The 17290-nt window shown below is 42.6% G+C and overlaps 2 protein-coding genes across 11 annotated transcripts in view; one reads left to right on the top strand and one right to left on the bottom strand.

The window, feature by feature from the left end:
* The window catches only part of LOC147042903 (uncharacterized), a 53910-nt gene extending 40417 nt beyond the window's left edge, over window positions 1-13493 (bottom strand). Inside the window, exons 1-4 of one of the 8 annotated variants that reach the window (XM_085935514.1) lie at window positions 13036-13366; window positions 12857-12942; window positions 11215-11253; window positions 2386-2487 (exon numbers count right to left, since the gene is read on the bottom strand). The gene's annotated coding sequence lies outside the window, so the exon portion shown is untranslated. The other 7 variants (XR_015068623.1, XR_015068625.1, XR_015068624.1 and 4 more) reach the window with 7 other exon arrangements.
* Window positions 589-17112, top strand: sh3pxd2b (SH3 and PX domains 2B). Of its 3 annotated transcripts, XM_085935500.1 has the most exons (15): window positions 589-972; window positions 2926-3006; window positions 6110-6185; window positions 7378-7454; window positions 9708-9799; window positions 10755-10780; window positions 11026-11061; window positions 12097-12228; window positions 12338-12439; window positions 12620-12703; window positions 14048-14165; window positions 14243-14442; window positions 14506-14552; window positions 14631-14756; window positions 14818-17112. In XM_085935500.1, the coding sequence occupies exons 1-15, from the start codon at window positions 901-903 to the stop codon at window positions 16276-16278; spliced, it is 2730 nt and encodes a 909-aa protein (XP_085791626.1). In that variant the 5' UTR covers window positions 589-900; the 3' UTR covers window positions 16279-17112. The 3 variants fall into 3 exon arrangements, with proteins under 3 accessions (XP_085791626.1, XP_085791624.1, XP_085791625.1); XM_085935498.1 differs by lacking the exon at window positions 12620-12703; XM_085935499.1 differs by lacking the exons at window positions 11026-11061; window positions 12620-12703.
* Window positions 17113-17290: the final 178 nt, after the last annotated feature.

Genomic DNA, 17290 nt, shown 5'->3' with positions numbered 1-17290 from the left:
ATTTTCAAGACTGAATCCGACCTTGGGTATCACTATTCCACATTCTCAACTGCTTATATTAAGTATTGTAATGTTTTTCATTTTGATGGCTTCCAAAAACATATTTTTACTTTCCTTTGCAACCTTGAACGCGTCATCAGCTGAATTGGGTTAAGTGCCACATGTACAGTACCAATGTAATGAACTAAACCGGTCAGAAGATGGTGCTGTTTTACAACAAGTCACCAAACACGCGTCACGAATAGCCGCAATAGATAAATGGATAAATAAATAGTTGAATTGATAAATAGATGACAGAAATGAGAGATTAAAATAATGAATAGATGAGACGGATGATGACAGATAAACAGATGATAGATAAATAGATGATACATAGATGATAAAATGATGGTAGATGATAATTTTGCGACCGTTTCCAGTGACGTCATTGGTGCTCTCTAGTTTTTCTATTCTGCGCCAAATCAGTTTGACAGTAAAGAGCGCACCAAGATGTCCTCATGGTCCTATCCTGGGGGGAGGAGGTTCGTATTCGAAGCATTTGTTTCTTTTTTTTTCTTCTCCCTTCTACTGGACCGTCCCACTTTGAGCTGAAGTGGGCGAGCTGGGATAGGCTGGGAGTGTGCTTAGCGCTCGTGAAAGAGAGAGAGAAAAGAAAGAAAGACAGAAGGGGGAGACGCGCAAACTAGGAAGTCTGCAACTTTTTCCCGGATAGCGTAACGTGGGATTGGAAATAGGGCGACCTACAGGAGGAAGAAAAAAAAAAAAAAAAAAGACCATTTCAAGGTGCGCATCTGGGAGACGCGGATGACTAAGAACCGTCACGGTGCAAACTTTATTCATCGCTCACTTATTGAAAGCCCGTCAGATTGATCTTGGAGGCGAAATACAGAGGAGGACATCATGCCAAGGAGGACCGTGCAAGAAGTGACCGTGCAAGATGTTCAAAAACGGAGAAACCCCAGCAAACATTATGTAAGACTGCTATTAGTTGACTAAAACAGCCCGTTGGTAGTTCAATTGTGAAACTAAATGTTGTTCTGCAGCTTTCCCCACCTTTTTTCCTCCTCCTTTTCTGTTGACTAAAGTAAAAACAAAGAGAGGATCATATTACCGCTATCTGCCAGATGCCAGATTTCTAACGGGACTTTGCTTTAAAGGAACGCACTTTCGTTTAGTTGCTTCCCGACAGTGTGGAAAGTGATAACAACGCTTATATGGGTGTTAATACACTTAGTTATAAAAAGAATGCGTTACAAGTTCAAAATGATGTGATAAGTTAAAGAGTTGCACTGGAACGGACATCTGCATGACCCCCCCCCCCCCCCCCCCCCCCCCATTTCACTGCATCTGGGAATCACATGGGGGGAATATAAAAAGTGTACAGGACTACATTCCACATTTCACTCAATTTCCAGGCACTCCAAAATGGAAATATTACATAGATGGAAATATTAGCAAAAGATCTTGCAAAGATGGCGTGCTATTCAGTTATAAACATAATCATAAAAATGACTATCGATCATGAGTGTACCTAATACTGTGGCCAGTATGTGTATTTCACACACTCAAATGTACAAGTGACTTTATATTGAGTCAGGAATTTTTCATATAGCACTGTTATAATAACCTCTATAGAGGAAAATACAAGGATGACCATGCAACCTCCACACATGAAGAAGGCCCAAGCCACGATGCAAACCCAGAACCTCTCGACTAAGCTCCTGCTAACTACAATTCCACTGTGCCGTTTCTTTTTTTGGCTACTGGAAAGGCGGCCCTGCCAGCCACTGCTCGGCCAAAACCAGGTTGGGAATATTTTCAAAATAATGATTCCATAGGAAATCATGTCAAGTGATTCAATCCGTTCCAGGCTCAAATTGGCATCAGCTTAAAAAATTATTAAAGGTACAGGCGGAGCTTTTTCGTCAAATTATATCTTTGTCTTACTGTTGATGCTTATTTCTTTATTACTGTGATTTTAAGAAAGATTGGAATTTTTTTTTTTTCTATTGCCGTGTTTGTGTGGGACTAAAGAATGTGAACAAGACAAAGGCTCATTTCTTAGCGCTGGACAATAGAGCCTCCATCATTCAGTGTTAAGTGAGCGAGGAGGTCATAGAGGCTGTTGCCTGCCAAAGTGCACATGGATGACATCATGTGAGCAGCAGGCCAAGCGCCAGGCTGCCAAAAGATGCGGCAGGGGTTAGTTCCGAGGCCCTGGTGCGTGATCGTATGTTTGTTTGCAGAGCAAATTGAACAGATTTTCTCAGCAGCAAATTTGCTGACTGTACACCTTGATACATATCAGCTTGTCAATTTGTTTCTGTTCATGCTTACATATTTTGACTGCATCAAACCAATTTAAAATTCTGTACGGTTATTTACCTGGTCTTTCCAGTGTCATCTTTGTCTCCAGTTATCCTTGAAAGGGAACATCTGGGAGGGAGGCCAGCAGTCATCACCAGGGAGTTTCCAGCCACTGCGATCCTTTAGGGAGGATAATAAAGAACCGGGTCAAGCGTCACACTTTGGTCATCAGTATACGAGTTTAGTTTGCATGAAATGGCTTGTTTTCAGAAAGTGATGTTATCATTTAGTCAGGCCTGCAACTGTCTTTCACAAATGGCTTCTTGTTTAGAGCTGGTGGAGTATCTGTTCTGACCTTTGTCTGGTTTATTAGTGTAAAATAAAAATAAAAAATGTCGAGGTGGCCTACTAAGTGTCTGGAGAAACAAACATAAATTGCTTTTGCTCAACCATGGTGGGAGTCTGGGCTACAGTATCCTGGCCAGATAATGACTTCCGTCTTTAACAGGAAGCGGTGTACACGAACCGGAGACGACAACATGTAATAGCTCGATATTATCACACCAGAGGGGGAAAAAAAATGGAGAAATTTGCAAATAATGTTTTCTTTTCTCCTAGGTTTACATCATCAAAGTTTCCTGGACCGATGGCAGCACCGAACTCATTTACAGACGCTACAGCAAGTTCTTCGACCTGCAGGTGAGTGAGAATCTCATTATTGGGTTTAGGCATTTACATTCTAATTCAGTTTCACGTGAAAAATAAGCACTTCTTCGCCAGGAAAGACCATATTTGTAATGCTCTCTCATCCCCGCCCTCATAGGAGACAGAAAAGGGCCCGGTCTAGTTAAAGGAGTGCTGGGATGGATGTGTGATGACCACAGAAATGTCTGAATCATCGGCAAAAGTCATGCCAGTAGTGCGAGTGTTGTGCAAAGACGGAATTAGCATACCAGTTTGTTTCCCTTCCTCTTTCTGAGCTCGTAGATTTGCTCGCAGAGAAACACAATACATGACGAACCCTAATTGCATTACAAGGCTTTTCACTTGATTAGGATCCATCAGAAACATGAGCTGCTACAGGGCTCCCATACTAGCTTCATTTGAAATGTTGAGGTAGATATCAATCATGTCATTCTTTTGAATTGCAAATTTTCTGAAATGTTCATAACACCAGTGTTGTAGTATTTGTACAATTAGCATCCAGAGGATTTGTGGCTGTCTATTTGGATGAAGCAGCTAAATCAATAGCTTTAGGCTAAATCATGAAAATATGTCAGCTTGTCTGTATTGGCTCTTATTCGATAGATAGTATTGCAGCCAATGATCTTATTGCACTCCACTGGGGAGTAGTGATGACATCATCAGGCGTCCTCTCATGCAGCCTAATGATGCGGAACACAGTCATTCGTCTCCTCTTATTGCCCGCTTTTAATTTCCCGTCAGGCTCTTTGCGATCATATCCTGACACTTTACGGTCACTTTGGTCATCGCTGCAAGCACTCACATGCTGGATGAACACTAAAGGCAACACAGAGAAGATGACGTGCGTGCGTGCGTGTGTGTATATATATATTCTAAGGAAACACGTGCTGGCACCTCAAGGCCAAACAGGAAGTGTTAGTCACCACTTTGCGTCAACACAGCTGGCCCAAGCAGCATGAGTAGTTAACAATGGGATGGATGTGTTTCGCCATACATTTCATTTTTTCATGCATTGATTCTTCATCTTATACACTGAGTGTTTCAACATAAAACCTCAGATCTAAACCTTAAACAGAAATAGACGGCTTTCTTAATGGAGGATGGAAATGTTTCTGCAACGGGGTCATCCTTGTGGGTTTTCAAATAAAAAAATTAAAAAAAAAAACCATTCTATTCAGGTCACTAAGATCAGTTTTCCATGCCGCACACGTGTCCGCAGTCCCTTTTTGGAGACACTTAAAAGCAAGTGGGAAAAAAATAATAATAATCCAACGCATTGGTTCTTGCTTCTTAAGTGTTGCACAGCTGTCACATATTTTCCATGTGCAGTAATCGAGTATCAAAAAAACTCTTAATGGGGGAGCAGGTTTTATTTGAGCGATGGGGGGGGGGGGGGGGGTGCTCATAGGGAAGATTTTACACTGTGATTCATTAACATGTTAACCACTTTGCCATATGTCTCCTTAAACTGTTGAAGGTGGTCTTTTAATATCGATGTTAATAATGACCTGAATATATTCCGGACGAGACTTTTCCAAAATGATTCTGTCCGTTTTGTAACCATGTAAATGACCTCAGAAAAATTCCATATGGAGTTGACCGAGTGCAAGCATCTTCAGGCTCAGAAACTGCAAAGAGAGCAGCCATTGTTGCGCTTGATTAACAGGAGTCTGCCGGCTCTCCAAATTTTTTATTTGTGGGCCGATGTGAGTAAACCGGATATGAACCAGACAAATTACAGCCTGGTGGAGGTTTAGGTCTCTGAATCAGCAATAATTATCATAAACTAATTAACAGGTAGAATATGTAATGTTTTAGAAAAGCATCCATTTTTGAATGTCCTCATAATTCAGGTTACAATTAGCTGAAGGACAAAACTGGATATAATTTTAATACAGCGATTGTGCGCAAGTTGGAGGAAAGAAAATTTAGCAGATTATCTGTGTAACTGAAGGAGGGAAAACTTCAAGTAGATGGGCTGGAGCCAATTATTTCAAGTTGAGGCCAAGTGCACTCGACATTCTCCACTCATAGCCCTTCTTATACAACGTTGAATATTTGACATAGGAGGCTTGATGCCAGTGGCATTTGAGAGAGACTCATAGCTCCCAGCGGATGGCCTTTCTTGTCTGAGTGGCTCTGATTACAGAGGAGCTGCATGGTTTAGACTAGAGGCAGAGTGGCCGGCCGGTTGGGTGTGTCCGCATTCACACATGGGAGTGGTTACAATAAATGTGTACTGGTTCCCCTGTGTTTATCCCCTTTCACGTTGCTGTTCAGAAAAATAACATTTGAGCGGGCATATATTAGTCTGCGCCTCTCACAGAAGGCTAGTTGTTGTTTTCTGGACCATTGACACTGTCCGTTATCTCCAAAGTGCTTATTAAAGTAGAAACAAACAAATGATTGCCATGTCTCATAATATATTCGGTATAGTCCACACAACAAAATGACTAGTTTTGAAATCAGAGACTAGTAAAAACTGTTCAACAGATGAATAGTAATACAAATTGCTAGTAACCTCTCGATCTTTTGACACAGATATTTTTTGAAGATAATAGTTTCTCAAAAGTGTCTCATCTGGTTCCCTTCAACAGCTACAGGATCAAAACATACTCAGAATTAAAATGGAGTTAATCATTCACTCTGGCCAGGTGTCATTTGATTCTTCAGCTGCCAAACATGCACGTTTCACTTTGATCAGTTTCCAGTCGTACTCACTGCTTGCCAACACGGCCTAAGAATGATGATTCAGCAATTCCTCTACACACAAATTGAAGGCTAGCACCTGTAAATAACAGATGACAATGCTGTTATCAATGTAGTGTGAGAATTTACTCAGCTGTTTTCACCTAAATGTGCATTTGTGTGTTTTCACTTTTATAGTGACCAAAACAGACATGTTGTACTCTCTTCGTGGTCTTAACTGCAGCAGCATATGAGTAACCAAGGGGGGGGGGGGGGGGGCATCTGCTCAGTGCATACTAAACATTGGCAGATCTTGCAGAAAGTGCTGATTTGAGCCATTCCATTGCATGCAGTCAATGTGATATTTACACGATTTGGATGATTTTAATGATATGTTGCCATGTTTCAGATGGAGCTGTTGGATAAATTTCCAGTGGAAGGAGGTCAGAAGGACCCCAAGCGAAGGATCATCCCGTTTCTACCGGGTAAGTGCGCAAGGTTTGATATTTTGTGAGTCACAAACTCTGCCTTGCCAAAATGATGCTTTTACGACGCCAACTAATCATTCAAGTACGTAGTTCATTATTCTTTGATTAAGCACAAGAGATCTCAAGCAAATTTTTGGGGGAGGGAAAAAAAAAATAATGCCTCACCCCACCCAAAGCTCCCCTACCAGGCTTGGGGTAGGATTTCTTTGAGGCCACGCAGGTCTGGAACTCATTGAGGAGATACACGCACAAAAACACAGCCTGTTTAATGAAGTCTGACTTAGTGGGAGAAGAGTAAGGAGGAGACACAACACAGCCGTAATCATACTAGGCAGGCTCACAAAATAAATATATCGGTAGAAGTATCCTGCATCTACAACCAGAAAAGTGAAATGACTGTATTGCCTCTTCAAAAAAAGAGGTTTGTGGGAAGCTGTCCAACAGAAACAAGCATTTTAGTCTCACCTCAGTCACTCCTGTCTCAGAAGGTTTAAGAGTGTCTGCTTCCTGAATGTCTTCTCACAAAATTCATCACAGAGTGGCCAATGTTGAGTGACTACAGCTTCATTGACTCCTTTTGGAAAGTTGCCAAGTACTCTTTCAGTGTAGGAGGAGATAGTAAAAAAAAAAATAATGAGGGGGGGGGCTGGCCAGAAGGATGATTCTCTTTAGTGACCTTGACTGGTTCAACATATGGTCATCCAAGTGCCCAAAAAAGGCACTTTTACAATTTGTCTCCTGTGGTTTGATGAAACATACTTGGTGGCTCTGAAAAATGTGCAAGTGAGCCTGCGATTTTTTTTCTATCCACTCAGCAATCCAGTTCTCCTCATTTACATTTGTCTTTCATCCTGTTTGATTGGTCCAGAACTGGTTCAAAAATGTTTTGCTTTGGACTACAGCTGACAGTTCTTTGTATCCCCAATAAGCTCAGAATCGTGGTCTCGGCTCTCAAGATCCTTTTCCAGGACTGACGTCTTGTGTCATGTAACAAAAGTACTTCAAGCAGTTTTTTTTTTTTTTTCTTTATTCAAGTGGACTATTTTGAACCGTCGAGCTTGCCAGTACCTGTAGTTAGCACTACAGGGCGATAAGAGCCGAGTTATGACAACATCATTTGTGCTGGCAAATCGTTTTCAAAAATCATTTCGAATCCCTGACTTTAAATATCTTTCTTTCTTTGCTTCAGGGAAGATCCTGTTCCGGAGGAGTCATATCAGAGATGTGGCAATGAAAAGACTAAGGCCCATCAATGAGTACTGCAGGGTGAGTCCATGGACACGTTCAGGCTTGTTTTGTGACCTATTTTTCTTGATTTTCGACAGCGATATATTGATAAGCCAGCCACAAATTCCTCAGCATCTAAGAACTCCGTATATCATGTCAAGCCTCACAAATAATGTTACGTTACAGACGTGCAACATCTGTCCTTTGCTTAACTCCCTAGATGAGGTCCCGAGACAGACTTGACACTCCTCGCTTGACAGCAAACGGAGAATCGCTCATTCCTAAACTTGCTTGTGCTGTACACAAGCCATTTTGTGACATTTAGCAGAGATGAATCGCCTCACAAAATGGAGTGGAGCACTTGCTTAGGCTCCACTGTAGCGGAACTGCGGTCATAAACGTGCCAATAGCTCGTGTCTAATTGCTGCTTTCTTTTTGAGCAAAAAAACATTGAGCTCACTGCTGCCTTTGAGATTTACAAGAGGCAGATTCCTGATTCGGGGAAGATTTTCTACATCTCGAAAGGTATATACAGACTCTAGTTTTGTCCGTCTCTCAACAGGGAGCCACACCCTAAGGGCAAATTTTGGTGGTGCTGAGCTGGTTCTTGTCAGCAAAAGTGGTGCTTTTCTTACATTTGCTTAAACTATTGCCCCTCCTTTTTCCTCTCTGAGGACAGAACATGGAGGATGTTTTGAAAATGAGCTTCGACTTAAGTATACACAGTAAATGTGCCATCTTGCCTTGGGAGAGTTTTGTTCTCTTTTTTTTTACCGCTGTGGCTCAAATACTTCAGTCAGGACAGTTTGAGCAGATAACATATCCGAATCTGACAATTCCAAAATATTTTCATCCGGTTTTGTTGATAAACTGGAACTTTGTGTTGATGTTGGAGAAGAGCTGAGTCAGCTGAGGCTTTAGCCTGACTCATATGGAATTCCCCTGGTTTGGTATTTTTATGTTTTTAATTCAAGACATGAAATTCGGAGGGGGGGGCGAGGGGGCAAGCATCAACATCGAAACTGCTGCGTTTGGATGACACAACCTCAGCCACACACTGCTTGATACCGTGTGAGTTCCAAATTAAGCTTAAACGGAAAGCACCATGATGATGCAATAATTCACAACCCTCAAATTTAGTATAGTATTGTTTGGTCAAGATGTGTTTTTTTTTTTTTTTTAATGAGAGGGACCATTTTTATTTGTATGCAGACAACATAAACGTTCTACTCTATGCTTGGCAGAAGTAATGCACTCATTTTGTAAACACCCACGCACAAACACAAACGCACAATTATCTTAATGCCGCCCATAAAGTCCATTTGCGGTAATGTACGCTTGCTGCTCTGCCGTCTCGTCCCCGAGGAGCACGCTAATAAGAGGACGGGCCACCGTCTGGCATAAATCCAAGCAGATGACACCCAGTGCACTTTGACCTCTCGGTCGCAGGGGCAGACGTTTTTGCATGGCTCTCGACTAAATCAACCATTCAGCTCGGGAGCGGGCATAATGAATGAGCGATGTTGTCTACGCTATGAATCAGCAAACATTGCTGTCTATTTATAACTTTGCAGAAAAAAAAAACTGGCTTGAGGAACCTCATATGACGAGGCTAAGTGCCACGCAGGACAAGGGCACCTTGGTCTAGGTATCTGGCTTTCATCCAATAGTTGCCGAGCCTGCCGTTATAGCGACTGTGCTCCCTCGAAGGACAGAAGGGAAACACTTAAGAGTATTAAAAGCCGAGGTAGAGGCCAACACAGAGAGCTTGATGGATCGTATTCGTATTTGCCTGCCAGCTTCGGCAGAAGAGGGCGTAGTCTGACTCCCAATAAAAATGACAGCCGGCACAAGGACGAGAGATGTTCCGTCTCCTGGTTTAGGGCAGGGTAGACTCAGGGTGACTGTCTGTCTCCACTCTAATTGGTTTGCTTCAAAGGTAAAAGTAGGGGGCGGAAGAAGAGAGGCAGATAAGATGAAGAACAAAAATGCCCGTTGGTCTTCATCTGCGGTCGAGTTGTCGGGGTCAATTTGTTTTCCGCGAGTGATCCTGGGCAGAGGGCCGTGACAAGGATGAGGAGTTGCTTCCATAGACTCCAGCAGGGACCAATGATGGAGCATGAGTCTTTGATTAAAAGTTATTTTACACGTCACATGACAAGTTATTGTGGGATACTAAAATAAATTATTTGTAAACATGATAAAACAACACTCGCCTACTAAGTGAAGCGCCTCTTTTTTTTTCTTGTACTTGCTCTTGTAACAATGCAAAACAATCTTGCGTCCTTCCAGGCCCTCATCCAGCTGCCTGTCTACATCTCACAGTGCGAGGAAGTCCGAGTATTTTTCGAGACCAGACCCGAAGACCTCGATCCACCCAAGGAGTGAGTCTCGATTTACCTTTAAACCAACAAGGGACGTTCATAATAATCCATCAATTACTTGTTGAAGAATTTATACAATAACAAGAGTGCTCATCCGAATACCAATATGCAATCAGTCACCACGCTATCAATCTTGACGTCTGACAGCCAGAGCAGAGCAGACCCTCTCTGCCACATCAGCACTCGGACAGATTTTCTTTTTGTATTCAGTACACGGCTGTAGTTGGTCGCCAAGGACAAATGGCTCCTAACTCCTCATGCAAATTCACAAGCATATGTTGGGACGGGTGAGAGAGGAACCTTGGTTTGTCTTGACTCTCTAACCTTTGCCATTTCTGCACACACCTCTATGACGACTCTTATTGCCTCTGCTACTTTTATATCAATATTGGTATTACTCTGCGTATCCCCGGCTGTGTTATGAGATTTGCTTGACCTGTGTTTCACCTCCCCGAGAAATGAAAAGCCTCGACATTCAATACACTCAAGCTGCTCTGTAATATTCCCCATTATTAGATTACCTTGCTTGTCATGGGTAGGTAGCTTTTCTTTTCTTTTTTCTTCTTCTACAGTGGAATAAGTCACAATGAAGGATTTATTGCGACCCGAGCTGCTCGAAACAATCTTTCACGAGCCCCATAACATTCGTGTTGATTAAGGCAAACAACAAAAGGAGTTGCGCAAAGAGAGGCAGTGTGATTGAAGAAAATGGAAAAGGAAGATGATAAATCATAAGTGTGCTATTGCGTTAAAAGTTGGGCGCTGACTCCCACATTCTTTCCTGTTTTCGAGGCAACGCTCCATTCATCTGGCCAGTATCAACAGCAGCTGATGCTTCATTGCATTTATATAGCAGAAATGAAAAACAATTGGATATAATGTTGAATATAGTATTTCCTGAAAACAATTTCCACATTGTAGTCATGTAATTTTTGTCTGTTGTTTTTTTAATCAGGGAACCAGCAGGAAAGAAGAAATCAGGTGAGTCACTTATCAATACTTATGATTGAATCATTTTTTTATGTGGGTATTATTTTTTATTACCACTCCGTGACCATACTAGTTGCGTTGGGGCAGTGATTCCCTCTAGTGGTGGAATAACAGCATTGATTGAAATGTTCATTTTCTTAAAAAAAAAAACAACTTTCATATCTCCGTTCACTCTTAAGTTGCATCCATGTCATTTCCTTTCAGTTTTCTTCTCCGTTCATTTTCCTTTCCATCAGGGTTTGCGGAGAGAGCGACCACTTTCCTAAAGCGAGGTAGTAAGACACTGACCGTCATGCTTGGTCGTGCTGTGTGTTGACCCGGCAAGTTGCTAGAGGCCTCCCCCAACACATCCACCCTCTCCCCCTCCCCTCAGCCAGTAAAGACATCAATATTTCAAATGTAGTTTACAAATAAGGACATCTTACCTTCATCGGCACCTCCAGTTGTTAAAACATCCTCGGCTTCTGTCGGAGGAAATGGGAGAATCATCATCAAAATGATTTATTCCATTTGTTTGTGTGTTATGCTGAGGTTTAATCTGACATTGTTTTGTGTTTGCTTTGCTTGCCGCTGCTCACTGAAGGATCTGCATTCAAATCTGAGGTGGCGTATTTAGGGTGCTTGACTTTTGCCAGCCCATTGAGTTCTGTTTATCCATCCATCTGCACCTTCAGTGATCTGCTTGCAGTGTCGGTCTTTCCCATTACGATTATTTGAATCACATGTACTGTCATTTGGATGAATTTGGATTGAAGCCTGTGATTGACTGAACTTTGTCTTCATATTTTCCACGGTGTCGGTATTTTTATGGTGCTGGTTAATAATTTGCATAACCCTGTATCGCTTCGATAACCTCTAAGCTTCATTCTCATCGATTGGTCTTTATGGTCGGGTTCCCTCACACTAGCTCTCCAATCACGTCCGCTACCTCGCCTGCTTTGCATTCGGGTGACTCTTCATAATCTAGTTAAGCCTCTTCTCATTTATTTGTTGGTGCTTCTGACCTTGTTGCAATTATTCTTGGCATGTCACCAAAAGTCAATTCACTTTACTTGCATGAGTGGAAGTTTGGACAGTGTTAGTCAAAAGCACGTCAAGGTGACTATCTGAAAATTGCACAGGTAATAAAAGTTCATGGACAGAACGCTGATATCCCATTAAGAGTCTTAATGAGATTTAATGACTAATAATTTGAGTGGAGGCTTTGCTTTATTATTGAGAATTTATTTGCCTTGAAGAAAAAAAAAAAAAAAAAAAAGAGGCAAACAATAAATGTGAGCTGGCATGCGTTGTCCTTACTCTAACAGGGGACGGCAATTCAGCTGACCCGCTCCTTTTGGACCAGTTTGTAGCAGTAACAGACTACGAGAAGCAGGAAAGCTCCGAGATCAGTCTCTGGGTGGGTCAGGTGGTGGAGGTCATTGAGAAAAACGAGTCAGGTAGGTTCCCCTTCTTATTATGTTTTTAATCAACCTCAATAATTTCCCTGGCTGATTGACTCAATTTTATGACCTACTGGCCCATTTTGAACATGAATGCCTTCACAAGGCTGGTGGTTCGTGAGTTCAGAGGACGCCCAGGGCTGGGTTCCTGCCACCTGCCTGGAGGCCCAAGATGACCCTGATGAGTTCACTATTCCAGGAGAAGAAGGTAATGGATGAACAAAGCCTTCTCAGCGGACGCTTTCGACAATTAAGATCTTTCGGAGACCATTTCAATAATGTGAAAGCATCTAGGGACTGAATCCAAGCCTGGCTTTTATTTGGAAGTCGCAGATGGCTTGAGGTGTAACATTGATTCCTGTCTTGCCTCACCGTGCTACCACGTCAGCGCCTCGGAGATTCTGGTCTTTGCCGAGGCACGTGGGCCGCCGTCGAACTTTAGGGGATCTTTTCAGCACGGGCTTTGGGCAAGGTTGAGCGCACGCATTTTCTTCTCCTCTTTACCCCTAAATGTTGATGCATGCAACCTCTATGCTTGGCTTGTGCTGTAGTATGAAGGCCATGTGCATGTGAATGGCATCCTTGCATTTAAAGTACAAAAATGATCTATGGTGGACTAACTTACCTTCAAATTCGGCTTACATTTCCGACGTCGTAAAACGAGGTCCTTGTATGCAGGCTGCATGGTTTCATCACCCAGTTAAGACATATCTAGGGTTAAAAGAAAACAAAACGAATTTTAAATGTTATTAATACATGCAAACGTACCTTGCAAATACGCTCGAGTGATTTTGCCAGTCATACATTTTTTTGCACTCACGGTTCCACGCTTCCGTCCAAAAACAACCCAACATTAAATGCAAGAACTAATTAGTGCATGTTTTGCACCAAAATGTACTTATGCAAAGACTTTCTTTTGTACTGGCATGTTTTTCTCCTGCATGTCATTCAAATCCCCCACTTGGGCGTGCATGGCGCACACACCTGTTGTGAGTCTGTCAAACAATCGCTCGTTCAATTTCGCAACAGCACGCGTTTCTAAGGTGGTGGAGGAACCGCTTTCAATTAAGCCTTGAATATAGTCGTGCTTTGGGGGAACGCGAATTTGCTAAATCGTGTGAACGCAATGAAAGGAGAAAAGTCACCGTTGTTGACGTACTTTTGCTAAAGGTGTGTTGAAGCCCGGAGTCGTCCTGGCTGCAGATTGCAATTGGGGGCGCGGCTCATTGTGCGTCTTTTGACTCCGCCCTTCTTTTTACCTGACTATTCTTTTTTGTGAAACAATTATTTTGGCTGTTTTAATCATGCCGTTTAAAGACTTGTTTTTGTTTTTACCTGATATTCCCGAGCACAAACGCGGACTAAAATACTGTACAGTAGTTTCAATAGCTCTCAAACATACTAAGACAACTGCAATATTAAACATGGCATTATATTAAGGCCACAAGCAAAACAATGTTGATACTATGTGCACCTAATCACTCATGCCCAGTGACCATATATATGCATGCATTGTGTGTGTTTTTGCAAGTGTTTATTTCTCATTTACACTCTGTTTAGTGAATTATTTATCATATATCAGTAAAGTTCTTGTACAGTTGCCAAGATAAAGAAATGTTTTCGTAAATGCTATGAAGAGAAACGGCATATTTCTTTTTTTTTTTTAAATATCTTTATTTCGAACATCCAAAACAAAAAGAAAATTAAGCAAAACAGCTTAAAACAGCAGTAGCTGCGGAATGAATTTGATTGTTTGTTTTCTATTAATATTCCAAGATGGCACATTATATTAATGTCTTTATTGTTTCTTTTGCAGAGGAAAAATATTCTGTGGTTTATCCGTATGCGGCACGGGACGAAGATGAGATCGACTTGGAGAGAGGAATGATTGTGGAGGTCATTCAGAAAAATTTGGAGGGCTGGTGGAAGATCAGGTAATTAATATCATGATCTATTATTTCGACATTACGCAGATCTTCACAGTGAGACCAATAATCTGTCATCCAATCAGGTACCAGGGACGCGAGGGCTGGGCCCCAGCTTCCTACTTGAAGAAGACTGACATTCAAAGCCAGAAGCAGGCAGCGAGCGGCGCCACACACGCCAGCACCAACGACCTGGACGGATTCTCCAAACAAAGCCAGCCGACCCGTGAGAACCGAGACGGCAATCAGAAAGAAAACAGACTCTCGTTCTTTTCCGATCACAAAAGTAGGTTCATTTGAACGTTTTCCATCGTTAATTGATATTGACCGATTCTTTGTTTGACGACAGAATTCGGACTAAGACAGAGACCTCCTCCACGCAGGGATCTTTCTATAGTAAGGCACTTGATTTACCATCCATCCTCAAATGGTGGTCTCGCAGGGTTAACACAACCACGCTTGTCATTTTCACAGCCACGTGGTACAAATCTTCCTAAGCCGCCCGGTCCTCCGCAAGTCGAGGAAGAGTTCTACACAATAGCGGACTTCCAGACCACCATCCCCGATGGGATTAGCTTCCAGGCTGGAGTAAAAGTGGAGGTAAATGAAGCACACCTGATGGAAGCGAAGTGACAAAGATTTCAAATGTCTTCTTTTCTAGGTGATTGAGAAGAATGGCAGCGGCTGGTGGTACATTCAAATAGATGAGCAAGAAGGTTGGGCCCCGGCTACGTTTATTGAAAAGTACAAGAAGACAAGTAATGCTTTGCGGCCCAATTTCCTGGCGCCGCTACCTAATGAGATGGAGAAGCTGCGATTGGAGGACAGCGGTTCAAATGCCCCGGCCAAAGATGATAGCTGGTCGAAGCCTTTACCGGATGAGCCCTCCGGAGTCCCTGAATCCTGTACCAGAGTCAAGCTTAGAGACTGGAAGTCCGGTGCTACCAAGTCTGCCTTCTCCGGACCACTGCCTCCAGCCCCCGTGGCCCCGCCTGATGACAAACCAGCCCTACCCCCGCGAAGAGAGTCCATCAATAAGAGTTTGGACTTGGAGGTGGCAGAGAAACCGGCCAGACCAGATCACGCCAAGCCTTTGCCCCCCAAACCACCAACTCCCGGAGTCATCATGCCAAAGGCGGCACCGTTCAAACAAGACAAAACACCAGAACCAAAGAAAGAGGACAAGAGCAAAGCGCTTCATCTTCGCAATGAAATGGGTCTGGAATGTGGTCACAAGGTCTCTGCCAAAGAAGTCAAGAAGTTTAACCTGAAGCCGGTACCCAAGCAGCCACCCAAACCCAAGGCCGAAGTTACGGAGGAGAAACCAGAGGCGGCTTCTCCGGCGGTCTTCATGAAGCCAAAGCCTGTGATCCGACCTAAACCCGTTCCGGCCGCGAAGCCGGACCCGGCAGAAGAGACCAAAGTGGACATCACCAATCTGAGAAGTAAGCTGAGGCCTTCAAAACCAGGGGAGGTCAACCATCACAACAATGCCCCGGCAGTCCTTCCGAGCGCACCGCCCTTTCACATCGCATCTCTTAATAACGGCAAGAATTGTGACGAGCAGAAATTCCTCCCTAAACACGTGAACGGCCATAGTCGCGAGAGCTCGCCACCTTCTGCAAAACCAGCAGTCCCTCCCCACAAAGAGCCCCCTCTGAGACCCCCGGGTTTAGGTCCAAGAAGACCTCCTCCTCCAAAGAAAACAACCCCTTCCAGCCCAACATCGGCTTTAAAAGACACTCAAGATCCTCCTAAAAGTGGACCACAACTCAACAGACCCCCGCCCCCGAAACCAAAGGGCTTTTCTCCACCTATCCAAAGCAAAGAAAAAGAAGAATCCAAGGGTAACAAAATTGCAAATCCCCCAAAGCCCCAAGTGAAGAGCGACAAGCCCGGCCCGCCCAGAGACAAGCTCCCACCTTTGCTGAAGGAGTCCAGTAAGGATGAGCTATATCTGGCCGTGGCGGACTTCGATGGCGACGACCCGTCATCCACCTTCAAGGTGGGGACGCTCTTTGAGGTCCTGGAGAAGAACAGCAGTGGCTGGTGGTTCTGCAAGAACATAGGAGAAGATGTTGAGGGCTGGATCCCTTCAAATTACTTGAGCAAGAAACCTTGAGGCACTCAGACGCAAATACTGTAGATTAAAAAAAATAAAAAATCATTACATAGCTAATATTCATTTTTAATTTATAGGTACAATTTCGGTTACAGGTTACAGGTAACCACGCTTTCTCTAATAGTAAAGTCTCTACATATGCAGAAATACACTTTTTTTGTAATAAAACAATGTGTCCGAAATAGTGTCAAAATAATAATAATAGGAAAGGAGGTGGGGTGTTATACAATAATCCTATATAGTTATTATAATAAAACATGTTTTGTAATAAACGTGAAAATCAAAACATATACCGGCCGCTATCTGAGAAAATGCCAGAATTTGAAATGTCAATTGCAAAAGAAAGGTTAAAAAAAAAATGTCTGACCAATGTACAGTACAAAATATTGTTTTGCAACAAGGCTTGACTGGTCTCAAGCATGGTCAGTGCATCAAAAATATTTTCTATTGTAGAGAATATCTAAAATGTCTGTCACTTTTTTTTCCCATTTATTGTGCATCTCTTGTTTACCGATGAAGGGACTAGCAAGAGGAAAGGAGTGAGATTAATGAGGAAGGTGGGTGATAGGTCATCTGCTTTGGATCTAATGCATTCTATGGTTGTCATCATCACCAAGCAAAGTAGGAAAAATAAGAAAATTTAGACAATCCGACAAGACTTAAATATTGAGTCGCTATGTTCATTTGATACGCAATGATGAGTGTGAGGGAAGTTAGGTGGAGAAGATAAAAGGTAATTGTATGGTTCGGTGAGGTCGTCATGGCAGTACTGTGGTTTGTCCTTTTTTTATTATTACATTGAATTTAAGTCAATAAACATTTCCTTTTTTTCCATTCTGGTGGTTTTATTTGTTCCGAGTATCACAATTTTCATTGATGTTTTTTTAAAAATTGTCACAAGGATGAGAATTGTGAGGAAAGACAATATTTCTCTGTAGTGTAGCTGAATTTGAAAAGTTTCAAGTAATTTGGACTCATGAAGTTGTGCACTTGTTTCTTTTCAATATTTTAA

Source organism: Syngnathus leptorhynchus, chromosome 17, assembly GCF_054491065.1.
Source record: "Syngnathus leptorhynchus isolate UIUO chromosome 17, UIUO_Slep, whole genome shotgun sequence".
NCBI lineage: Eukaryota > Metazoa > Chordata > Actinopteri > Syngnathiformes > Syngnathidae > Syngnathus > Syngnathus leptorhynchus.
Note: the sequence above shows the minus strand (reverse complement) of the source record. Positions and strands in the feature narration are given on the sequence as shown.